The following is a 25,946-nucleotide window of genomic DNA, read 5'->3' on the forward strand; positions in this document are numbered from 1 at the left end:
GTGTAAAGGAGTATTCCACCTTAAATGTAGAGCTAAAGGATGGTTTGGAGTCATATTCTACTCTAAAATCTTCCAATGTAGACCTAAAAGGTTTATCTGATGGTATATTCTACCCAACATCCTGGAACATTTACCTAAAAGGTTGGTTTAATGGTATGTTCCCAGAAGAACCCTTGAACATTGGGCTTAATGGTATATTCCACCCAAAATACTTGTACATATACCAAGAAGTCAGTGTAAATGTAGACCTAAAAGGATTGTTTAAAGGAATATTTAAACGATTACTTTCATTATTTAATAATCTGTTATCAGTCAGAACCCTGGCAAACTTATTTTCATCATTTTTTTTAGTGGAAGTCACAAATAAAGGAGCTCTTGGTTTTTCCCGGCGTTACTGAGTCCAAAGCTGTTGTTTCAACACAGAATGTTCACATGCATCCACAAACCTCTCAGCACTCAAACACCCACAGACAGGAGGCCGGCTGGACCGAGGCTCGGCGGCGTCCTCAGACCCACGAGTCGAGGAGTCGCTGAACTTGTTGGTCCGGTTTGAAGGCCTCCATGTGGTCCAGTAGAAGTCCACGTAGTCGGTGTTGGCTTTGAACCGCAGCGACTGGCCGCCATCGGGTGGACTGGCTCGTCCTCGTAGGACTCCTCCTGTAGCCTTGAGGGAACCACAGGAACATTCAGTAGCTGTTGGAGTTCTTCCTGTCAGGCTCGTGGTAGAACGGCTCCGAAGAATCTTGTACTTGTCTTATCTGGAACAATCTAACAGCCTAAACTGTTAACAGCAGTGTAAAGAAGCAAACACACAGGCATAGATTAGGACTCAAACTAGATTTATTTTAGAAAACAAATCAGCTTAGAGGCATTTGTTCACACGTGGCTGAATAGGAGGCCGTCCAATCAGATTGGAGGTCTTCACTCTGTAGGTTGTTTGTTTGGTGAGACTCTTGGACCTCCATCAGCTGACGTGGATGTTTGATGGTCTTCCTCTCTAGTACCAGATGATTCATCCATGAATTCAGCAGCTACAGACTGAAATGAAGCTCATGCTGCCGTGATTGAATTCCTGTTCCAGATCAAATGTTCAGATCTCACCTTGAATGCAGCTGTCTGCTGTCTGATAGTTTTTCTCATTGTAGTCTTCAATAAAGTCTTTTTCCTCATGTCAGGATGTGGTGAGACTCTTTCTCAGTCGCTGCAGATGTCCCTCATTGTGCATCTCCAGAGAAGAAACAGAAAAACTGGTCACTGCTTCAGCATCACAAACACTCTCCAGCACTGTTCCCTCTAAGCTGCACGCATGCGCAATTGCGCACTGCTGACACGGTCTCCGCGCACAGAAAATCTGTGCTGCTCACAAAAAAAACATCCAACCTAAATTGTAAATAAAATAAACACGTAACAATTCATTCTGTGCTATTTTTCAATGTGAGTCAGTGAGTGACCGGTGACTGGCTGCTGCAGCCAATGATGCGATTCACATACGTATTTACCATAGACTGTATATAATGGTATTTATGCAGCTAATCCACGTCAGGCGTCCTTACGTGCAGCCACCGTTGTTCTCATAGATATGAATGAGTAGATAGGACACGCCCCTTTGAGCTGCGTGCTACGGCGAGGCTAAGCTAGTGGGAGCAAAGTTTCAGTGCATTCCGTTGATGTAGACGGCGTGAAAACGGAAACGAGTATGCCGTCTCACTGTGCTGCATACAGTTACACACTGCGTCGTACAATTGAGACAGTCTGAGGACTGAAATCTTCCTGAGTAGTTCTCTTTTAGTTTGAACCTTCAGACAGTCTGAGGACTGAAAACCTAAAAGTTCTTCAGTAGTTCTCTGTTAGTTTGAACCTTCAGACAGTCCAAGGACTGAAATCCTAAAAGTTTCTCAGTACTTCTCTGGTAGTTTGAACCTTCAGACAGTCTGAGGACTGAAATTTTAAAAGTTTCTCAGTACTTCTCTGGTAGTTTGAACTTTCTGGTTAACAGAAGCCTTAAAATTTGTGACCATGAGTCTTGATTTCACATTTAGACCATACATCTGAGTTCTTCTCAGACCTTCACCTGCGGGTTTTTTAGAAATCCTCAACAAACTTTGATTCGCTTCACTGAACAGTAAAGTTTATAGAGATCAGAAGGTAACATTAGTTTGATAAATGCCTTCAACTACTAGTAGACTTTATCTGGAAGCACTTTTCTGAAATGAGTTCTTAGTAAATCTGTCCACAATCAAACCAAGAACATAGAAAGAGGAAATGTTTGAAGAAACAACTTGATGTTTTCATTTCAGACTAGAAAACGCCTTCAGACCTTTATCTGTTTTTGCTCTTTTTGATCGTTTTGTCTTTTCTGTTTAATTTGATCTTCTAAAGTCTAACTGGTGTCTTTTGAAATGTTTCGTCTTTAGTTTGATTCTTCTTAAACGTTTAGTTTTGCTCTTTTCTCACCTTTTATTCTTTTCTAATGTCTGATTTGATTTCCAAATGTTTTGTCTTTTTAATGTTTAATTGTTTTTTTAAATGCTTTATCGGCTTGTTTGAGTTTCTTTTTCTTTCCCAATATTTAATGTTTCGATTAAATCTTTAAGGTTTTTCTTTTTAAATGTTTTACCACCTTTTAATGTTTAATTTTCTTTTTAAATGCTTCATTGTATTTTCTGTGTAATTCCTATTTGAAGTTTTATTGTCTTTAAGATGTAATTTTCTAATTAAACATTTAATTTTTTAATTAAATGTTTTGTCTTTTTTTTTTTTTTTTTTTTTTAAGCTTTTTATTGGATAGGCGTAGTGAGAGACAAACAGGAAACGGGGGAAAAGACATGCAGCAAAGGTTCAGGAGCGGGATTCGAACCCCAGCCACTGCGTCAGAGACCAGCCCCTGTACATGAGTCACCCGCTTAACCCATTGAGCTATACAAGTACCCATGTCATGTCTTTTTAAAGGTTTAATGATTCAATATAATGTTTTGCATTTTTTAAAATGTTTAACATTCTTCTTGTTTAATTGTATTTTTTAAATGTTTAATTCTGGAAAATATTTTATCTGTAATTTTGAATATTTGTATTTTAAAAATTGTTTCATTTCATAATGACATGTATTGTATATTGCTGAATTATCTCATTCAATATTTTGTCTGTTTAATATAATTTAATTGTAATTAATATTTAACTCTATTAAACAGACAAAATATTGAATGAGATAATTCAGCAATATACAATACATGTCATTATGAAATGAAACAATTTTTAAAATACAAATATTCAAAATTACAGATAAAATATTTTCCAGAATTAAACATTTAAAAAATACAATTAAACAAGAAGAATGTTAAACATTTTAAAAAATGCAAAACATTATATTGAATCATTAAACCTTTAAAAAGACAAAACATTTAATTAGATTATTAAACCTTTAAAAAGACAAAACATTTAATTACAAAATTAAATGTTTAATTAGAAAATTACATCTTAAAGACAATAAAACTTCAAATAGGAATTAAACAGAAAATACAATGAAGCATTTAAAAAGAAAACTAAACATTAAAAGGTGGTATATGTATATATAATTTAATTGTATTTAATGTTTAACTCTATTAAACAGACAAAATATTGAATGAGATAATTCAGCAATATACAATACATGTCATTATGAAATGAAACAATTTTTAAAATACAAATATTCAAAATTACAGATAAAATATTTTCCAGAATTAAACATTTAAAAAAATACAATTAAACAAGAAGAATGTTAAACATTTTAAAAAATGCAAAACATTATATTGAATCATTAAACCTTTAAAAAGACAAAACATTTAATTAGATTATTAAACCTTTAAAAAGACAAAACATTTAATTACAAAATTAAATGTTTAATTAGAAAATTACATCTTAAAGACAATAAAACTTCAAATAGGAATTAAACAGAAAATACAATGAAGCATTTAAAAAGAAAACTAAACATTAAAAGGTGGTATATGTATATATAATTTAATTGTATTTAATGTTTAACTCTATTAAACAGACAAAATATTGAATTAGATAATTCAACAAGCTACAATACATGTCATTATGAAATTAAACAAAATTTTTAAAATACAAATATTCAAAATTACAGATAAAATATTTTCCAGAATTAAACGTTTAAAAAATACAATTAAACAAGAAGAATATTAAACATTTTAAAAAATGCAAAACATTTAATTGGATCATTAAACCTTTAAAAAGACAAAATATTTAATTAAAAAATTAAATGTTTAATTAGAAATTACATCTTAAATTTCTTAAATCTTTTTAATAATAAAACTTTTTAAAAGTTTTATTGTATTAATTTTTTTTGTTTGATTTAATTGCTTTTTGTTATGTAGTTTATTTCTTTAATCTTCTTTTTCTGTCAAGATTTTAACCCCAACCTTAAAAATGAAATAAACCCTTAAATCACAATGAAAATAATTCTGTTGTCACAATCACGAGTTAGTCAATTATTCAGTTTATCAATTCAGCTTTATTTGTTTAGCACCTTTTACACAGATGACAAAACTAAACAAGCAAAGAGAAAAAACTATGCTAAAACTATGATTAAAACTCAATAACATATTTTTTTAAAAAAAGATTTAACATGGTAATAAAACATGTGTCCAGGAGATGGAGGGAGTTTATTGAAGTCTTCTTGGGCTCACATGGGAAATCATTTAAAATATAAACTGGATATTCAGTCTAAGGAAACTGCAGAGCGACAGAAGAACCAACAATATCTCCTGTTTTCTCCTTTAATGAGTCGACTCTTCTTGTGCTTTCAGACTAAAGAACTACAGACTCTAAACAACCTGCTCAAACTCTTGGTACAGGACCTCACCACACGGGTCAAGAAGGTTTCTGTCTCATTTCTACTCTGAAGCTCACCTTCTCCTGCTCAAACTGCTGACAAATGTTTCTGCTACTCTAAAGTCTGGTCTCCAGAACTTCCTAAAAACTCTCAAAGTCTCTTCTGCTGCAGGTTGCTTTGTAGAACTGTTCCAGAAAACCTCACTAAACCACATGGAGGGGCCTCAAGATAGTCGTCCAAATGAAACCATACAAAAACCAAACTAGCACAACCCAAACGCTAAAGTCTCCTGCAGCCTACCAGAGAACCTCTGAGAACAGAGAATCAGGACAGGAACTCTTACCTTCTGGACAACCAGCGCTGGTTCTCAAACAAGAATACAGAATGTGTCTGACCAGAAACCTCTAAAGACTCACTACAGCCAAGATAAAGATACAACTCAGCTGTACCAAATCCACTAATCACTGCACACATTGGCACCATGTGCTAACTGTGGCTAAAGAACCACATTTACCAAGACAACTATCCAGTACAAAGCCCTACAACACACCAAGAAACACATTAAAGTCTATTTTACTGCTGGAAGCTGCAAGCCAACGCCTAAAGAACAAACTAAAGCAATGGAGCCAAACCCGGTTCACTGGTGAAGAGAAACAGAGGAAATGTTTGTCTGCAGCTAAATAAAGCAGGAAGACACTGAGCTGCTCAGGTGTTCCTGATAACACCTAGCAGCCACCTGGACAGCCAATAGGAACACAGCTTACTGGAAGTCCAGAGGGCTGGCTTAGTCAAGGAAATTTAGTTTAAAGTTGAGGCAGAAAGTTAACAAAGAAAGTTGAAAACCACCTTCTGATACCTGAAATGTCTGAGTTTTCACACAAAGAACACCTGAACATGTCAAACTGGTTCCATAGTAGAACCATCATTGTAAAAACATCATAGTATGGTGTGTTGCTCAAAAAACATTAGGACCCGGCTGTCAGGGGACAAACATGTAAGAAACATGAGAACAGAGAGAACCCAACCAGTAGGTCACAGTTTAGCATCATCTAATCATCTCCTGAAGTCCATATGGTGAGAGACATCAGTATCTGGTTGTTCATTTACCAGAGGATGCTTATAATCATGCTGATGTGGTCTGTACTCTACAGTATTTTAGTGACTCAATAAATGCCTAAGTCAACCCACCCGGCCAGCAGCAGATGGATCCCCCACATTAGAGCCAGGTTCTGCTCGAGGTTTTTTTCCCTGTTAAAAGGGTGTTTTCCTTGCCACTGTCGCCTTTTTGCTTGCTCTGGGGGTTCAGGCATATGGGTTCTGTAAAGCGTCTCGAGACAATTTGACTGTAATTGGTGCTATATAAATAAAATTGAATTGAATTGAATTGCTTTATTTAAAATGCTTTTTAGTTTTTAATAAACATTTAACAGCCTATATGTAATCAATAAATGGCCTTTGCCTATCTTACGAAAAATTCACTCAGAACTGTGATATGTTAACAGTACTAAATAAATCAATAAATACATGCATACACACAAAAATAAGTTAATACATTAACTGTGTTTAGATAAGATTTAGATTTTTTAAAAAAAGTTGTTTATGTTTTTGCAGAATCCAATATTGCTCACTGGTTGGTCATTACATTCTGTTAGTTTGATTTCACTGTTTAAAATGATGCCACCTCTTTTCAGACAGAACCTGTGATAATAAAACAATACACAATTTTTAGTTCCGTGTTAATAAAGCACTTAAAGCTTTAAGTATGGCTAAATGCTTTTTTCAAAATTAAATATATCACTCCTTAGGTGGTAGTGGCCCCAAGTTCAGTAAAGTTGGAAAGATATTCACAGATTCAGACTTCCAGCATCAATAACTCATTAGATATAGGTTGTCAAAACATAAACGGTGCCTCTTTCCCATCGTTGTAAGGCAGACAATGTGCTACAAGCCCAGTTTTATCAAAAGTAGCTGTCTTTCAAGCTACAGGAATAACATTGGTGTCTATGGAGTGAACAGGGTCCGTCTGCAATTTGCAAAACTGCTGCAACAGTAAAGAGAGACACAAATATTCAATAACTTCACTCTTATACATTGTAGTGTCACTAAAATCACTGCAGCCTTCAACTGGCTCCTGTTGACAAAGTGTTTTAACAGAAATGTAAATGCTGTAATATGATTCTTTTAATGAACCATGTAACTTGAATGGATGTGATGCTGGTGTGACCACAGTGTACACGTCTGATGTTGTTCACAGTGGTCCAAGGGACGCTCAGGGAGTTTGTGTGTTTGCTCACACTCAGGAAAAATTACAGGGAACGTTGCTCTCCAGCATTGAGAGTGTTTTAGGAATTCATTCATTGTGTTGTGAACTTTGAAGGAGCAGAAACTTTACAGCTTCCAAAGATATGAGCTCCAATTCTGGATGTTTTAGGAAATGAAGTTCATCAAATGAACGCTTGATTATTGCTGATAACCCTCATTAAATTACTGAAGAAATCTAACATAAAAACCTGTAAACTCTCAGGCAGCTTTTGTTAAAGTTTGTCTATAATTCTATCATCATGTTCTGGAACCAGGATTCTGCAGAAGTTCCTTCAATCAGATACTTGTGTGTTTCTATTTAAGGCCTCAGGTTTGAACGTACAGCAGAGGATTAGAAAGGAGTGATTTTAATATTTAAATCAGTCCAGTAAATGTTTGGAGTTAAAATGATTAAAATGTTGATTTAGATAGATTTGTGTCAAAGAATATTGTAGAGTCTCACTTAAATATATCCAAATGAGTTCAGTATATTTACATTTTATAGAATATTTGATTTCTTAATCTCAATACTGTAGGGTCTGACCCTAAATATTATAATAATGATGTAAATCTAAATAATAAATAATATTGTAGTGCAGTCATTAACTTTAATCAGTTAAACTTACATAATAAATATCACTGTACAATCTTAACCTGAACATTCATATTATTGAGGTAAATTTACATAAATCATGATATTCTAGTCTTAACTGGAATATGTCTAACATGAATCTTTTTGTATTGTGCTGATAAACAACAATAACCCGACTTTCAGATAATATTTATTCACTGTGTATTGGGTGGTACAGAAGTATTAGTACAGAATATTATTTCTTGTTTTATGTGTGATAATTGGCAGTAAACATTTTAAGAAGTGGAAATTGACAGGGTTGTAATATTGCTGTTCTTGCACAATATTTGTCACTTAATTGCCCTCAGGATGCTGTCGTTGAGCTACCAGTTTTACAGAACAGGCAGATGTTGCAGCTAATGATGTTGTAATTCACATAAACAAGGAAACAAGTCCATCATAATTTGAATGTTAACAGTCCAAAATGAAAAGGTCATATACAGCTTTCCTATTGGGCTAAAGAGCCAAAAACAAAAAACATGAAAAAAAACTTTGTAAAAGCGAGAGGTCGGTAGCAGCTTTAATTTTTTCTTACCCCCCCCCCCCCAAAAAAAATATCTGTTGTACCCCCCTGTGCCCCCCGCCCCCCACTAAAATTGATCTGGATCCGCCCCTGTCTGACATGAAAGCTGGGATCTTTCTGCAGTTACTGTCCTCAACAAGCAGCAGGTGGCGCTGTGAGCTCCTCCCCTTCCAAAGCACAGGGGTTCAGTCTAGTGAACTGCAGCATCCCACTGTCTGATTAGAGGAGACCCACATCACTCCATGTCCAGACGGCAGATGAATCAAAGTCTCTGCAGATCCCGTCCTGCTTACAGAGCGAGATGGAAATGAAAATGTTTCTTCACTGTCACACTAAAATAAATCACTGCATTTAGCCTCTAGTTCAGAAACATATTTTGGGTATTTTAAACTTACTTTTTGTCTCTCCCACAATGTTGATTACAATTACATGCAAACGGGAAATTATGCAAATTAGGCAATGACATCATTTAGCGACTTCTAGTGACTTTTAGGACAGCCAATAGCTACTTTCCTTACTGAGGAGTTGGCAACACTGGTCAAAACATAAACGATGTCTCTTTCCCACCGTTGTAAGGTAGACAATGTGCTACAAGCCCAGTTTTATCAACAGTAGCTGTCTTTCAAGCTGCACGAATAACATTGATGTCTATGGAGTGAACAGGGACCGTGTGCAAATTGCAAAACTGCTGCAACAGCAAAGAGAGACACAAATATTCAATAGCTTCTCTCTGATACACTGTAGTGTCACCAGAATCACTGCAGCCTTCAACTGGCTCCTGTTGACACCAATGTTATTCCTGCAGCTTGAAAGACAGCTACTGTTGATAAAACTAGGCTTGTAGCACATTGTCTACCTTACAGCGATGGAAAAGAGGCATCGTTTATAATGAGTTATTGATGCTGGAATTCTGAATCTGTGAATATCTTTCCGATTTTACTGAACTGTGGCCCGAAGGAGCTGTGGTGGTCCTTTATTTTCATTTCTGAAAGGTGGCAACCCTACTGCTCTGTGACTTAACTGCATTTTTGGGCACATAAATCACACTTCCACCCATTTGTGCGTTTATAAAATTGTTACTCAACTACCCAGCTGCAGAACGTGCTGTCTGTATGACCTCATTACTGTGCTAGCGCGGCTAACACTGTATTAGCGTGGCTAGTGCTGTATTAGCGCGGCTAGCGCGGCTAACGCTGTGATAGCGCTGTGGTAGCGTTGTATTAGCGCGGCTAACGCTGTGATAGCGCTGTGCTAGCGTTGTATTAGCGCGGCTAACGCTGTGCTAGCGCTGTATTAGCGCTGCTAACGCTGTGCTAGCGCAGCTAACGGCATGCATTACAGCTAACTGACTCTCACAAAAACAAACCACATACAGGACAAAAAGGATTAATACACTCACTGAAGCGCCGTCGTTCACGCTGGTAGCCGTGGTTGACCCCGGTCTTGTGAGGTGAACCGTCTACGTCACATGACCGGAGGAGCGCCACGTGATTGGCTGGGCGTTGGTTCGATTTTGGCCAGGATTGTTTACGCCTGAGTCCCCCGGATGTGAACAGCAAATTTTTTGACAGTGAATTTTTTAACATTGAATTTTTTGATGGTGAATTTTGAACACATCGAATTTTTTGATGGTGAATTTTGAACACATCGAATTTTTTTGATGGCGAATTTTGAAGATTGAATTTTTTTGATGGCGAATTTTGAAGACATTGAATTTTTAACTGGTTTTTAGAATTTTGATGAGCTAAATTCAGGCATAAAAAATTCACATACAAAATTTTGATGCAAAAAAATTCAAAGTAAGAAATTCAGCAGCTTTTAAAATTCAGAATCTGATGAGTCTGATTTGCTTCCATACTCACCTGCCCACAATCTCACCTGCTCACTAAACTCTGCTCTGTCATTGACACCCCATCGGACCATAGACTCTGTTCCCTAAAGGACTCTGCTCTCCCCCCTCTTGGATTTCCCCCACTTGGACTCTGTTTGTCTCCTGGATTTCCGCCAGCCCTGCTCCTGTCTCCAGCACCATGGTACCAGTCTTCTCTCCTGTCTGCTCCTGGATTTCCCCAACCTGTTTCCCCCATCTTGTGAGTGTCGTAGTTTCTCTTAGACTTCAAAGATGTGCAGAGATCTACAATATCTAAGCTGTCCTTGACATGCTCCACAGTGCTGGCCTGTCTGTCAACATGAAGAATTATTCAGGACCTCTCCGATTTCTTGGGCATCTTGTGTTTGCCATTGAAGTTCATGTTGATCCAGGCAAAACTAAGACGATGTGCTTCCCACTACCCACCAACCTGAAGACCTTACAGAGGTTTCTGGACATGACGGGCTGGTATCAACTTTTCTCTGATTGCTGAGCTACTCAATGCCCTGAAAGATGCTAAACTGCTTTTGATACCCTTTGTAGGATCCACCAGCCATTAACAGCAGTGAAACAGAGCAAAGGCAGATCTTTATCTCCCTCCTGTAGCTCTGAACTTTTGAACCCCCTTATAGCCACAGACTGTAGAGGGAGCTCGCTGCTCCACTGCTGTTCTGACCCACATCCACAGGCCGACCAGACCATCCAGCGCCGCAGGATCACGACGAACACACAAGGAACGTTCAGTCACTGAAACTTGGTGCAAAGACGAACTTTAACAAATTAACCCACCATCATATTAGCAGCTGCTTTCAGATTTGGTCCGTTTATTCCCTCAGAACACCTTATTTCAACTGTAATATTAACCCCAGTATTACATTGAAATATTGAGTTCTCTTCCTTCTCTTTTCCTTCACTCACATTCACCGCCTTGTTAGTTTTGTGTTGTCTTAAAGTATGTTAATGTTTTGTCATAGTTGTTGTTATTGTGTAGTTTAATAAATTCAATTCAATTTTCAATTCAATTTTATTTATATAGCGCCAATTACAGTCAAATTGTCTCGAGACGCTTTACAGAACCCATATGCCTGAACCCCCAGAGCAAGCCAAAAGGCGACAGTGGCAGGAAAACACCCTTTTAACAGGGAAAAAAACCTCGAGCAGAACCCGGCTCTAATGTGGGGGGACCCATCTGCCTGCTGGCCGGGCGGGTTGAGAGGGACAGAAGAGGTAGAGAGGTAAAGATAGAGGGGTAGAGGTAGAGATAGAGGGATACAGATAGAGGGGTAGAGATAGAGAGGTGGGGGGGTGGGACACAAGGACCATAAAACACAGCCACACATCTGAAGCATCCAGCATCCAGCTCTGGGACCAGGGACACTCGGAGAAAGGACACAGAAAGAAACAGAGTGAATGTAATGCAATAGTGGTATATATAGTAAATACATAGGTAGTTAGAGAAGGGCTCAGTGCATAAATGTGTTTAAATATAAGTTCAGTGCCTCCACTGTTTTGTTGTTCACATTTTGGTCCCTAATTTGTACAGATTCCTTCTACCACACTTTTATACATAACCTTCAGCTTCAATAATCTCCTGACAGTTATGCTTCTACTGAGATGAAACGGTTTGCTGTGGTGTGAGCAGTACAGAGGCGGAGACCAGACCTGGAATGGTGGCTTCAACTGTGGTGATGAATCACACCTCTCCTCTGTGAGGGTTTAAAAATCACAAACCCGGACACTTAGGCTTCAACAATTCTGTAAACCATCATGATTACAAATACATTTAAGATTTGTTGTGAAAGAATCCGGGCTGCCATTGCTTTTACACTTTATTCATTCAGACATACAGTTTTATAAAACAAAGACAGTAGAATATCCTCAGGGAGCCTATCAGTAACAAGCACGCCAGACAGTTAACCTCAGTAGTGTTTTTGGCAGTGAACTTCATCAACAAGTGGATTAAAATAACAACAGTAAATATATTATCATTCCAGACAGTGAGACATGTTTTATCATACAAAATACTGTGATGAATTCATAAGCATCTAGAGAAACACATTATGTGTATACATTCACTTTATTGCAAAGTTTTCTGAAAGCAAGCAATTTATTTGTCTAATTTTATTCATTTGCATAGTTCAAGCAGTTTGTCTCTTTTCCCCAAAGTAGCAATAGTTATGTGATAGCAGGATATACTGTTTCTGAAATCCAAAATGTTATATACATTGAGCAATGTATATAATGTATATACTCTTTATTTTTATCATTTACAAATGCTACATCTAGTATCAAATATTGGACACCACCTTTTGGCTGTCGTTTCACAACACATCAGATTCCAATTAATTCAAAAATATCTATGTTCTGCTCCTTCAAGCGATCCTCTACAGCAATAAAAGTGTCTTGCTTGTGAAAAATGCAAAACATTGTGTAATTGAGTGTAAAAATTGAACCTCTCAACATGACACTGTATATCCATGCATCTAAAAAAATATGCACCACCTCTGTTGAACGCTTGTTCTCTCTAAAAATAAATAAAAATAAATCAAGAAAAAATAGAAGTATTATCTTATATTGTTGTTTTGTTTTTGCGTTGTGAGAGCTGTGGACTGCTTTCTGCATAAAACTCAGTTTTCTGTCACATATGGTCTCAGAATGTGGTATCAACATACTCTTTACAAAGGCAGGCCATTGGAACATTGAAGAGTGGAAGGACAAAAGAAGCTCGATAAGCACAGACAGACAGATAATGGATAGATGCATAGATGGATGGATGGATAGATAGGACTATAGATGGATGGATAGATGGATGGATGGATTGGTGGATGAATAGGTATCCATATCTCCATACACCTCCTTTAAGAAAAAGCAAATCCTCATATTGTAAATTAGGAAATTGAAGCATGTCTCAGCATGTCTCAACGGAACAATGATCCGAAGCACTTGAGCAAACCCACCAAAGAATGGCTAAAAAAAACAAACTGAAAACAATGGAGGATAATGGAATGATCCAGTCAAAGCCCAAACGTGAGTCCCTTTGAAATGCTGTGGGTGAACCAACACATGCAAGAAAATTATCAAACATCTTGCAAATGGAGGAATTTTGCATGCAAGAGTTGTCAGACATTTCAGCGAGTCCATGTCAAAGACTGACTAAACACCTACAACAAGGTGTTTCTGCTAAAGGGGGATCCTGTCTGAGGCCCTGCTTACTTTCTCCTCAGAAAAATATGACATCTTTGATATCTTTGTTGAATAACGATTGGAAAAGCAAATCTGAATTAACAGCTGGAGAAACACATTTTCTTTGTGCTGTGTAGGCACTGCATTGTAGAGGATCAAATCTTTGCTCGCCCACATACGTCAAAAAAGACAACAATTTCCATAATGGGGTATATTTTCACATGACCAAATATTACAAAGTATTTTTATTCAGCATAATGTGTATAACACATGTTTCAGGCTTATGGCACTGCATGATTGGATGGAATGAAATGTTGTGGGGATACACAGTACAGTATTTTCCAGTAAATAATTCCTCACAAATGGCTGCATCATTAACTACCTGGTCTTCTAAGGTCACTTCTATTCTCACTTCCCTCATACCCAACATACATTACTTATATACAGTATGTGTAGACAGTCACTGAAAAAGCCAACGCAGCACAAAGCAAAGTCATTATTTCCAAGAACAGCCAATTCCACTGGATTTTGTGGCAAGTTAAACTATTTCTAACCTCCCTGGCCAAAGACCCTACTGACAACAGACAGAAAGTATAAAAATGCCTGTTGTCGACGTACAAAGAATAGTTTCAACAGCTGCACTTTATGAGGAAACAGATATTGACAAGTCCACATCTGTGTACTCCTTTAAACTTTATTTTGGGGTGAATCAGGGAGGACATTACTCTCAAAATCTCAAGAATCAGCCTCAAAGACAGGGACTAGAGAGGGAGAGGATTAACAGTTTTTTTCCATATTCTGATTCTGGACACAGCAGTGTTGTGAAAAGCTGTGCAACATTTTCCATAACGCTATTCATCCTCAGCTCTCCCTCACAACAAGTCTGTGCTCCAGTGTGTTTGTTGTGACAGAGCAGTGATCCAGGTGACATTATGTTTGACCCAATCAGATGTCTGGGATGTGTGAGGTTATGTGGGGTTGGCATTCTGCCTCAAAAAGGCATCACAGTGAGGCATCACAGTGACTTTATTAGGAGAGTATGGGATAAGAGGCTTCACTCTTGTCAGAATATGTCAGTCTGGACACATGTCCACAGCTTGTCACTAAGTCCTGCTCCTCACTGGCCTTCACAAGCCATTGGTGGTGGTTAACTGGTACTTCTACTGCTTCTATGAAAACTAGATGATAATGAACAGCCTCTGTAGGCCTTTAGCAGCCCAAAGAATCTTCAACCTCAGTCAGTTTTGCTCATCATTCTCTCAAACATTTTTCCTTGGTTGCTCTTTCCCTTGTTCATCTTCAGCATGGACCTCTCATATGCAGAGTTCCCTTGTGAACTGATTAACATAAAACCTCAGTTCGCTGACATTTTGACATGATGAGTGTGAAACGTCTCACTATCAGCATAGTTCATCAGTAATCTCTAAATATGTCCTGAGCTAAATTATATAGAAATGTTTGGGGGATTAAGTCACAAGTCTTAATAGCATTCAGTTGGGTTTTGAACTTGCTCTTGCCTCCTCAAAACATCCTTTGACAGCTTTGAATGTTTTTGTTGCATCAGTTCAGCCTCTAAAAGTCTGAGTCATCTTCATCGTTCAGTTTTTCCAGTGAATCCTCAGAAAGATGCTCCATCAAACTTCACAGCAGCGAGGCCTTGAACTGAAAGAGGCAAAGAAACAGAAGATCATTCATCATTCATGACTAATTATTATTTATTATCATGGCAAATAAAAGGAATCCTGAGTTGTTAGTAGCCACTCTAGTACCAACTACTCACTTGTAATATCTACTTACAGTAAAACCTTTTGCTTTGAGACAGGAAGGTCAGATATAAGCATGTTATCCACTAGTCTGTGGAACACACTAAATGTTTTCTTATGAATTTCACCTTCAGTGAAATATTTCTCGATATAATCATGAAACAAATTTGAAGGTGAAATTTTTTAGGAAACTCTCAGCCCACTATGGGTCATTAGCAGGTTTTAAACCTACAAACAAACATGTTATAAGAGTCATGCATAAGAGCAGCATCCCAGGGGAAAGTGAGATTCATGCCTAAACACAGGGACAGAAGGGGACTCGTGGCCATGGTGTTGTGAACATAGACTCACCTTGCAAGACTCACACCTTCATGATGTCGGCGGAGTTGGGAAAGTCAGCAGAGGAAGGGGTAGGAACCAGGCTGGTCGGGGAGACGGGGGGACTGGAGGCACACTGGGCTGGAATGACAGGGGATGGGGCTGGTGATGGGGTGAACACAGAAACAGTGGAATGCAAAACAAGACGTGAAAGGCAACAAGACAGTGAAGCACGGAGGTGAAGAGAAGCCATCTCTGTTCATTCAAACATGTTTGTTCTGGTTTCCCAGGATCACCATCTATCTTTAGCTGAATATCTGCTCATTTAGAGGTTTCTAATTTTATTTTGTGTGCCTACTACAATATGTCTACACATTTCACAATGTTCAAAGAACGCAGTATTTTTCCCAGACTGTACGTTGCTGCAGAAGCTCTGTCTGAAATGCTCCGTATTAAGTCCTGCCTCTGTAAACCCCCCTCTGTCTGCTTTGATTGATCAGCTGGCTTAACCTGAGCAAGGTAACACTGGCCACATGCCCTATCCCTAGACTTCTCTGTATAGGCAGAGAGGTATAGCAGTAGAGCTCTAACAAGAAAGTAATAGCATACTGTCAATAATCTGCTCATTCTTAGTGGTGTGCCATGATAGCTGCTAGGTCTCGTTATGTAAACATGCTCCATTTTGATGTTAATAAGTAAGGAAAGAGAAGCCAGGACTTCAAACAAATGGTTTAAGCAGGTGAGGAGCATCCATCCATCATCTATGCACCTCTTTAGACTCATTAGGGTCATGGGCTCCTGGAGTCTATCCCAGCTGAGAGTGTATTTGGTGTCAGTCTAACAGGCAGCTACTGCTTTAGTCACAGTGGTGGAGAGAAGTACTTCTGTTTCTGTGCCTGATGCTATTCAGCTGTTGTGCATTTAAAAAAAACTGATGATCACACCTGATGATCAGAGTGCAGGCAGGAAGATACCGACTGAACCAGTGATGGAAAAAGTGCAAGACATTCAACTACAATGGCTAATGCAGTAGTAGTAGGGATGTAAAATTAAATGAGCATTATCACAATAATGACTTTTGCCGCCAACACTATATGAACATCACTGACTGTGCACGTTAAAATAAAAGAAAGAAGTTGTTGAATCCTGATGTGGAATTAAAAGGATGTATGGCTTGTCAGGTGCTTTGTGATGACACCATGTGGGAGGAGTCTTACCTGAGAGAAGGCGGCTACGACGAGAAGCCTCAGCAGCCAGAGTACAGGAGATCTCAATCCACTTCTCCTGCTCCTGCAGCTGCTGCTGGGAGCTCACTGGAGCTCCACCCTCCACTGGACCGTCCAGGAAAGGAACCATGTTCTGCAAGCTGCCCATCAGTAAACAGGATGATAGGGCATGTAAATACAAAGAAACCAAAATCTGCTCCCAATGGCAGGCTGCACCTTGCATGACGGCTCTGTCACCAGCTTGTTGCCATTGGTGTGTGTGTACATGTGAATAGCAGAAGGAGAAACACACTGTGAAGGGCTTTGAGTACCACTAAAGCAGAAAGGCGCTATATAAGTGCAGAGCATTTGACATTTACAGCGTTTTATTGTTGGGATGTGTTGATTGTGGCTTCACCACACAGCGAAGTTGATGTCAGTTCTGATACAGGGTCTTACTGGAAAACAAGCATTCTCTTTCTGACCGAGCACCTTTACCTGGGCGTCTGTGGCTCTGCTGGTAGAGAGGGTTAGTAGTCCAATCCCCCACCCCTAACTTCACATTTGTTCCTGATTGCAGTTCTTGTGTGAATTTACCAAATGAGAAACACACTGGAAAGTGCTTTGAGTATCACTAATGTTTTTACTAATGTAAAAAGTGCTATTTATGTGCAGACCCTATCTCACAGATCATTTTAATGCTACATAGATGACATACTCATGCTCTGAACTGACCCTAAACAAGAGGAAACTCAGAAACAGAAAGAAAAGCATAATCTGATTAATGTGTTTTTATCAGTTTTCCTTGAATTGAAGTTGCTATTCCCATTTTCAAACAGACTGGACTGGAAGGACAACTGTAACGCTGTGTACAAGAAGGGCATGAGCAGACTCTACTTCCTGAGGAAGCTCAGGTCTTTTAATGTGTGCAGTAAACTGCTGGAGATCTTCTACCAGTCTGTGGTCTCCAGTGCCCTGTACTTCACTGTGGTCTGCTGGGGCAGCAGCACCACTAAAACTGCGCTGTCACAGTGAGCTACAGGAGCACATTCATACTACACTCTATACAGCTGTACAATAACTCCCCACTCTGTCATAGATACATAACTCACTCATCTATGTCAATACTCGTGTGTAAACTGGCACTGCATTATAGCTACCTGTTCCATATTGTACATAGTGTAAATTCCTAATATTATTCCTAATTCTTCTATTTTGTAAATGTGTACATATTCCATATTTTTCTATATGGATAGTAACTACCGGTATTCTGTTTTTACTTTTTACTAATTAGTCTATTCTTTATTACATCCTATTATTGTATAATTCTATTGCTGTTCTCTGGTCTATTTAAGATTACTGTTCTGAGTTACTGTGACAACAAAATTTCCCTTGTGGATGAATAAAGTCTGTCTAAGTTTAAGACTGCTTTGCTGAAGTTCATTTAATCATCCAGTTGTACCTTCAGCAACTTGCTGGATTTAAGCTCTGAAAGCTGTTTGTGCATTATTCTGTCTGCTCGGATAGAAGCACTGATTGTCAGTGTACAGACTGGTGCACCACAGAGGAAACAAAACAAGAATGAAAGAATGTGGTGAAGCACAGACCCTGAAAAACAAAAAATGTGTAACTGTCTAAATACGTACGGCCCTTTCTATATCTAATATGCATAAAGTGCCACACTGTTCCACCTGGTGACGCAATATCATGTAGAGAGTGTAAGAGACAGTTCAAGGAAGGCATATGATATTTGTTGGTAATGTAAGCAGTGTCAAAACTTGATTAGTTGATCTAAGTGTGTGTCAAAACTGTACTTGGATTTGGCAATGAGGGTCTTGATCCGCTTTAGTTTCTTCTGCTTCTCCTTCTGCTCTTCAGGGCTCAGAGGAGGGTTGTTCTCCAGGTCCTGGTAGCGCTCAGGGATCAGAACCTTGTCAGGAGCCATTAGCTAGAACAAACATGATGAACAGAAACACACAATGAAAGTAATATCATTATCATCGTACTGAAACAGTGGACCAGGAAGACACTGTATCAGTCTAATTCTGATAGGTGCTCTGTGTGTTTGACCTTTTATGAAACGGCTAGCTTTAGTTTAGTTCTAGTTAGTTTTTTTGGCATTTGATCACATTTTTGTCACAGATATATATCTAGTGCCCTTGATACCCAGAAGTACTTCAGTAACAGCGCAGCAGCCTCTAAAGTGTTGTATCAAGGCCTAGAAAGAGGCCAGTGTGCGATTGCTAGACGATGAAACGGTCGAGTCGATGCCAAATCGGTCAAGGCAACCTGAGTTAAGATGTATCGAGGGTCACAATGCTTTTGTTTTAAATTACTATTCTGAATCTAACAGGTATTTATTTAACTAAAGAGCTGAGTAATAACTGTATTTGTTTTATGACTTTTAACTTAAAATGTGTCCCAGACCAATGGACAAGTATTAATGTAAAGTTACTGCCAGACTGCAGGTGCTAGAGCCAGGCGTTTTCTTCTATCCTTGGAATATATGATAGTTTCCATCTGAGCAACTGTTTGTAAAGCAGTTTCTCTACAGAGAGTATTAAAGTCATTCAGATCTGATTCTGATCAGTTCAGAAGCAGATGCTCTTTCCTGTCATTCATATCATTGTGTTCGCTCTGAATCCACAAAGTTTACAGCTAACACAGCTACAAATGCTAGGCAAACACACAAAAACATCAAAAATATCTAAAAAAAAAAATGATGACAGCGATAAGTTAGACAAACACGTATCTCCAGAAAGCAACAACATGACAGACAATATGTTAGACAAAGAAAGTCAAGACGACAGCTGCAGCTGCAGGAGCTGTTCAGATTTACAAAGCTGCAACACTGCAATATGAATAGAATCCATCACAAGTAAAGTCTTAATGGTAATTTGTCATTTTTTATTGTCTAATCTCACCTCTTTGCTGATGTCGTAGTGTTCCGGTTCAACCTCTGATCGTCTCAGACGGGCTATTTCGTCCCGTGGAGACTCCTGTCCCTGACCTCGAACCGCTGCCTCCAAGTCTTTAATGTCAATTTCATGGGCTGTCAGCCGCCTACGGACCTGTTCACAGACAGAGACACAACAAATCATGTGCAGGCTCAAGGATGAATATCCTGTTCTATATGACTTTGCATTTTTTGCATTGGTCAACTTTTTGAGCACATGACACCAATACTAGGAAGATGTCAGGTATTTTACCTTTAAAATGAAACCTAAATATAAACCCTTTTCTTCAACACAATAATTCTGTTCAGTGAACAAGTTTATTAAAGATGGTAAAGTTGTAACACACATTTAACTGTCAGATGAAGAGCATGGAGGATAAACACTGTGCTGTGTAAAATGCTGGATCGTACCACTTTGTAGTTGGCTGGAGACTGGCCACTGGACAGGTTTAAACTGTGTCTCTTGTCCCTCACAGAGCTGCTCTGGTTTCGACGGATTCGTTCGTTCTGTTCCTCCACAGTCATCTTTGACTTAATCTCTGCAGGAAACACAGCACTCTTTGGACGTTCCTGTGACGAGATGCAGAAACCAAATTATTTCAGGCACAATTTTAGTCCTGTCTGAAATCAGTGTGGCCTTTGACACAGTTGATCAATGTGATGGAAGTTTATTTATTGTCTATTAGTTTCTGATGTTTGCTTGTACAAGCCTCTCGGTGTCCAGCCAGGAGGCCGGCTGCACCGTGGTGTACTGAGACACTCAATCAGAGATGCTCTTTCCTCTGTGTTGTGCTTGTTCCTTTTGTGTTCAGCCTCAGTAACACTCAGATGTAACCTCATCATGACGGCTTGCTGAATAATGCTGAAGGGTTTGTGTTCCATCATATAAAATTAGTTTTGTTTAACCACTACTGGGATGGGTGAGAAACACAGAGCAGATTTCATGTATAAGCTGATCATTTTGTCTGTCATTCTCTTGAAGTGCTTATAGGCTGCTTTTCTTTGATGTCTGTGCTTTTCTGACATTTATATTGTTAGTAGAAATGTATTTTCAGTGAGTTATACAAATCGTTGCAACCCTCGCTCCTATCCCAAAGTTAAATGCGTTTCTGCACACATTCAGTACTTATCAGAAACTTGCTATATTACATAATCCTGGTCATCTTTCATCTGAGGTATTCCTTGACAGGTTAGATGATAAGAACACAACAGACGTTTTCCATTCCACCTGTGACAGCCAGGATTTGGCAAAAGGAATTCTGTAGTGAAACTTAGTGGCCACATAAATGTTGGCGTTATTTGACGAACTCCAGACGTTCTTATCATGAGCAACATCTCAAAACTGTGAATATCAACATCCCATCCTTCAGCCATTTCAACATGTGTGGTCATATTGTGCTTTTTATCAGTAGCTAGATGTCATGGTAAGGTGTTGCATGTGTGTTTCTATCTGACCTGTAGCTTATATGAAAATACTGAAACCACCTGAGCTTAAGTGATTAAGAGTTACTGCCAGATACCTGACAATAATGATGTGTAAGTTTTCAGATACCATACATGTTTGAATTCCAAGTGTATTTTAGTTTGAAAAGCATTTACTTATATTATTTAGTAGGATTCTGTGCTTTGGCTTGACCTACCCTGAAGATTCCATTGGGCCTGCTGCCATTCGACTGGAAAACTCCAGCAGAACTCCTGTGCAGGTCATCAGTCGGGGACTTGGTTCGAGGAGGAACAATGCCAACTAGCAAGGAACAAAAGAAATAAGTTGGTAAGTATTGGAAAGAAGGATCGGATTGTGCAAACATAACACCATGAGGCAATCCTTAGTGCTTCAGTACAAGGCAACTGGGCTTCTCTTTTTGGTTCACGAGGACCTTTTTCATCTCTTCCATCACATTTCCTCAGTTCTAAAACTCAAAACAGATGACACTCTGTTTGGTTAATTTGGCAGCGATCAAAAGGAAAAGAACTGGTGTGTAGCTCAGCAGTCCAGTGTCCTCCATACAGCTGAAAGTAAATAGAAATCAAGGTCCTAGAGTCTGGATGAAGAGTGGAGAGTCTCAGAATCCAATGTGTTTGAAGTCTGCTGTGAAGTTTCCACAGTCTGTGATGGTTTTTGGTGTCATGTCATCTGCTGGGGTTGGTCCACTGTGTTTTAAGTCCAAAGCCAACGCAGCAACTCAGGAGATTTTAGAGCACTTCATGCTTCCATCTCCTGACTTTATGAAGATTCCGAGGATTTAGCACCTGCCCACTGTGCCAAAACTATCACCAAAGGGTTTGCTGACCATGATATTACTGTGCATGACTGGCCAGCCAGCTTACCTGACCTGAACCCCATAGATCTGAATATGGGATGTTGTCAGGAGGAAGATGAGGAACACTCAACCTAAAAATGTAGACAAGCTGAGGGATGCTGCAGGCTGATCTACTCCATGGAGGGATGCAGTCATTTGTGGTTAAGGAGCTCTAACCAAGAACTGGTCTGTATAAATAAGCATACTTTTCAAAAGCAAGACATTTCTGTATTGTAAACCTTTTTCTTGAATAATTTTTAGGAAATATTAAAATAACTTGAAGCACTGGATTTCTGATTTAATGAGCTCTAAGCCAAACCATCAAAATCAAAACAAACCATCAAGGAATAAAAAGTGCAGTTGCTTTGTGCTGAAACATTTCTGATTACTATGACCTGGATGAATCTGCACAGACACCACGAGGCAATGGATACATCAAAAGACAAAATTACCATTTAGAAATGTCAGTAAAATGAGTGTCATCAGTGTAACCCCATGTTCCACAATGGTTTGAGTACTGTCCCACTAGTAAATGCTAGTTTATGATCGTTCTGTAGAAACTTGAAATTGTCGTACCTTTATTGGTGGCAGACTGTTTGTCCTGCGCCTCCTGCATGTCACTCACATTGTTCTGTTCTCCAAACATTGACTGTAATACAGAGATATTATTGTCATGTCAACATTAAACCAGAGTTGGTGAAAAATTCTAGCACACATCCATAACTACAAGATAAGCAGAGCATGATGCCTTATTGTGTACAGCGATGAACTGAAATGCACAAATAAACCTGTAATGGCAGAAACAACACACTGCTGACAGACACAGTAAGAGCTGATCACACAAACATTCATGATCTTTCAGTGGAACTTCAGAGATCACATGGTTCATTCACTAAGCTCAGTACATTCACTGTTCTGTTGACCAGTTAAAAGATATTCTGACACTGTTGGTCTGAGAAGGAAAAAAAGAGAACATAAGAGTGCAAAACTCTTACTTCTCAAGGAAAATAAATTGCTCTATAAGAGATATAACAAGGAAGCAGAAGTGGATGGTTCAAATATGCTCCCTTGAATTAGGAGGGTGAAGGTGGTCACTACACATCTTCCTTCCCCCTATTTCATTCATCATTAATATGAGCGCATCACTGCTACCAAGACACAACACAAACAGACATATAGGGAGTCTGACAGAAGATAACTCTTCACCGGCTACCAGGACTCACATTAAATGCTAAATGTTGCTCATTTTATTAAATTCCTATAGATGCAACTGCAGTGTATTTTTGATTGAAACACCCTATGTCAAAAAAACAAACAAACAAAAAAAACAGCATACAATTGACATGTTCTTTAGTGACAGGTCCAACACCAATATGGAGACACAAGGCATGATAAGATGAAGAGTTGAAAAGGGACAAGCACATGTCATTTTTAGGGCTTATGAGGTTCAGAATAATGATTTCAGAAGATGACACTGGACATGGGTAAGGGGAGGATGGGGGCAGAAACACCTAAATACCTTTCTGATGTGAGAATCTTCACCATCAAGGTAACCATCATCGATGCCCAAGCTGCGTAACCAGACAGTGCTGTCAAAAGGCAGGGGAGGGATGGAGGGGGGGAAGGTAGGGGAGGGCTCTAATGGGTAATAGGATTTGGGGAGGGGAGGCCTCGGGGGAACACTTTCCTAGATCACCATAGGGCAGGTAGGGAGCGAGGAAAAAGGAGAGAAGGATAGGAGGAAGAGAGTGCTGCACATCAGGAAAAGTGACAATAAGCCAGGCAAAGTGCAGAGCAGAAAGGAATCATGGGAATGATTCTGTGAAATGGGTCTTATTTCAATGTTAAGGAGTTCAATTTGCAAATTCCCAGGTGGTAAATCAAATACCTGGCCTGACAGATTCAGTACCCATGAAAGGCTCACAGCAAAAGTCACCTCACTTCACTCATCACTGTGTAAGTAATCACAATATGAGCTTATAATACACCATACAATAAAAGAAAACTAGAATTATAACTATGATATCTATGAAGTGGTGCATCGTTTTCTTTAAAGATGAGTTTGCATGAACACTTTGCCTGAATGATCACTTTGTGAATCAGACTGTGTTATGATACAGATTACTGGATCCATGTCCAGTTCTCCCTGACTGTTTGGATAAGTAAACCGCTTCACAGACGTTCGAGACTGACGTAATGGATGAGAAGCTAGCTGATGGTGATGATGGGCTTCAGGCTGAGTGCTTCTAGAACAATGAAGTGACTGTGTGTAAAGATCTGGGCTGTAGTGAAGTGATAAAACCTCAGGCCGGTAGGAGTCCTGGAGAAGCAGGGTCTGAGATTCAGGCACAGAAAGACGTCTTTTTGAGGACACTTTTCTGTGGCCATCATGGTATTTTGCTGAAAAGTGTGATGGATGGGAATCTGGAAATACATCTTCTCTGATTCCAATCCTGACTTCTTTGCTGCAGTTTGATTTTAGCCAGCAAACGTGTGAATGTTGTTTGGTATATCTGGATTCATCGCATTGTAACGGGAGAAAACTGGTCTGTTCTCTTGCTCTGGCTTTGTCTGGATATAAAGGTTGGTCAAAGCTGGTTCTGCTATTGGAGTTTTGGTCCATTTCCTCTACTACAGGTTCTAATCTCCCCAAAGACTGACTTAGGTTATGGAAAGCTGGGGTAGAATGAGGACAGGTGTGTTCATAGCTTTCACAAGCATGGTAATTGAAATACTCTGCATGCAGGGCTGTGTCAGGTTCCCTGGAACTTTTAGGACCACACCTCAGTTTAGGGTCAGTTTTGAGATTAGGCATGAGGCATGACTTTGGAGGAGATTTAGAGCTTGATCTTCTATGCACCTCAGGGCTGGTTCTAGATTCTGAGCATGGACCTGTGCCGGGTTTTGGATTGGGTATGGCTCCTGGCTGGGTGTGTCCGGTGCTTACCTCCACGCCCAGCTGTTTGTTGGGGGAGGCCTGGCAGCCGGGCACTGGGGAGAAGGGGCTGAGTGGGCTGGTTAGGCTTACTGAACTCAGGGGACTGGCTGGGCTATTGGTGCTAAAGGAGCCTGAAGCACCACTGGCCACTGTGCAAGAGAAACAGAGAGATAGTCATTAGAATATACAAGATACAGACACAAGCATTTCCATTCAGCACATCATTGTTTTCCAGGTCTAACTTCTCACCTCTATGCTTGGCTGTGTCGGTGCCTCTGGATGAGTTACTCTTGTGTAGTCCCTCCAAGACATCCTGGACTCTCCAAAACTCCTTCTGGATGTGTCTACGGACTAGTTCACTCTGGAAATAGGCCAGGACAAAGTAATATGTTAGAGGAAACTGAAATCTATGGATTATTTTGAGTTAATCCCAAGAACATCCCTTTAGCAAACTGTTGGCAACATTGATATTATATTGGTCCTCTTTGAAACAGTGTCTGAAGAAGAAGGAGACATACTCCAGGAAATTACACACATAATTGACATTGTTCAGTCATTTTCCTAACAGAAATAATTTAAAAACACCAGTGATGTCAGGTTATGTTCCAGTGAGTAGAACCCACTGAGGGAGAAACAGCTGGACGTATTTAAAGCTCTGTCATCTATGGTCTCGTGTTGTCTGCCTATTGAAGTGTGCCTTGTCATCATCTAAAGAACCCTCTCATGCCTTCAGAAAAAAGGTTGTCCATTTCTATGATTCTGGTAAGGGATTAAAATCATCTAGAAGAGGTGTAGGTTTTACAGGACTGACAATGTGTCCAGAAATGGTTTCCCCAGGAAATGTATGCCATGGATAGAGTGTTTGATTCAAAAAGACGTCCCCAAAAACCCCAAAATGTCATCACTGGATCTGCAGTGCTCTGTTTTATTGCTGCCTCACTGCCAGAGGCCATCTATCTGAAAGCTGGAAGTAGACCTTTAACCAGGAAAATAATCTTATGCTAATTCACCAAGTAATGGCACAAAACCAGCAAATGGATGGCTAAGGGTTATGGAGTCAAGAAATAAAAGCATACGTTTGAATTTCATGTATGTGTTGTTGGAAGGATTTGAAATGTGTACTACATGTA

General features: G+C 39.3%; 1 protein-coding gene and 1 long non-coding RNA gene across 3 annotated transcripts in view; both read right to left on the reverse strand.

Annotated features, from left to right (window-relative positions):
• Nucleotides 1–822: 822 nt before the first annotated feature.
• On the reverse strand, nucleotides 823–1,881 carry LOC129349003 (uncharacterized). 2 transcript variants are annotated; one of them, XR_008601783.1, is made up of 2 exons: nucleotides 1,102–1,881; nucleotides 823–997 (listed from the first exon to the last, which is right to left on the reverse strand). It is a non-coding gene; the product is annotated as an uncharacterized LOC129349003 (long non-coding RNA). The 2 variants fall into 2 exon arrangements; XR_008601784.1 differs by having other exon boundaries at nucleotides 823–1,038.
• Nucleotides 1,882–11,969: 10,088 nt separating this feature from the next.
• Nucleotides 11,970–25,946, reverse strand: part of plekha6 (pleckstrin homology domain containing, family A member 6) — an 81,072-nt gene continuing 67,095 nt past the window's right edge. The window contains exons 16-26 of the mRNA XM_055010941.1: nucleotides 25,066–25,177; nucleotides 24,826–24,965; nucleotides 23,398–23,565; nucleotides 22,455–22,527; nucleotides 21,219–21,322; nucleotides 19,990–20,148; nucleotides 19,547–19,693; nucleotides 18,437–18,570; nucleotides 16,635–16,783; nucleotides 15,451–15,558; nucleotides 11,970–14,998 (exon numbers count right to left, since the gene is read on the reverse strand). Of these exons, the coding sequence (XP_054866916.1) occupies nucleotides 15,461–15,558; nucleotides 16,635–16,783; nucleotides 18,437–18,570; nucleotides 19,547–19,693; nucleotides 19,990–20,148; nucleotides 21,219–21,322; nucleotides 22,455–22,527; nucleotides 23,398–23,565; nucleotides 24,826–24,965; nucleotides 25,066–25,177 (1,284 nt within the window). The 3' untranslated portion in view covers nucleotides 11,970–14,998; nucleotides 15,451–15,460. The remainder of the gene's footprint in view (nucleotides 14,999–15,450; nucleotides 15,559–16,634; nucleotides 16,784–18,436; nucleotides 18,571–19,546; nucleotides 19,694–19,989; nucleotides 20,149–21,218; nucleotides 21,323–22,454; nucleotides 22,528–23,397; nucleotides 23,566–24,825; nucleotides 24,966–25,065; nucleotides 25,178–25,946) is intronic.

The sequence above is a fragment of the Amphiprion ocellaris genome, chromosome 5 (assembly GCF_022539595.1).
Source record: "Amphiprion ocellaris isolate individual 3 ecotype Okinawa chromosome 5, ASM2253959v1, whole genome shotgun sequence".
NCBI lineage: Eukaryota > Metazoa > Chordata > Actinopteri > Pomacentridae > Amphiprion > Amphiprion ocellaris.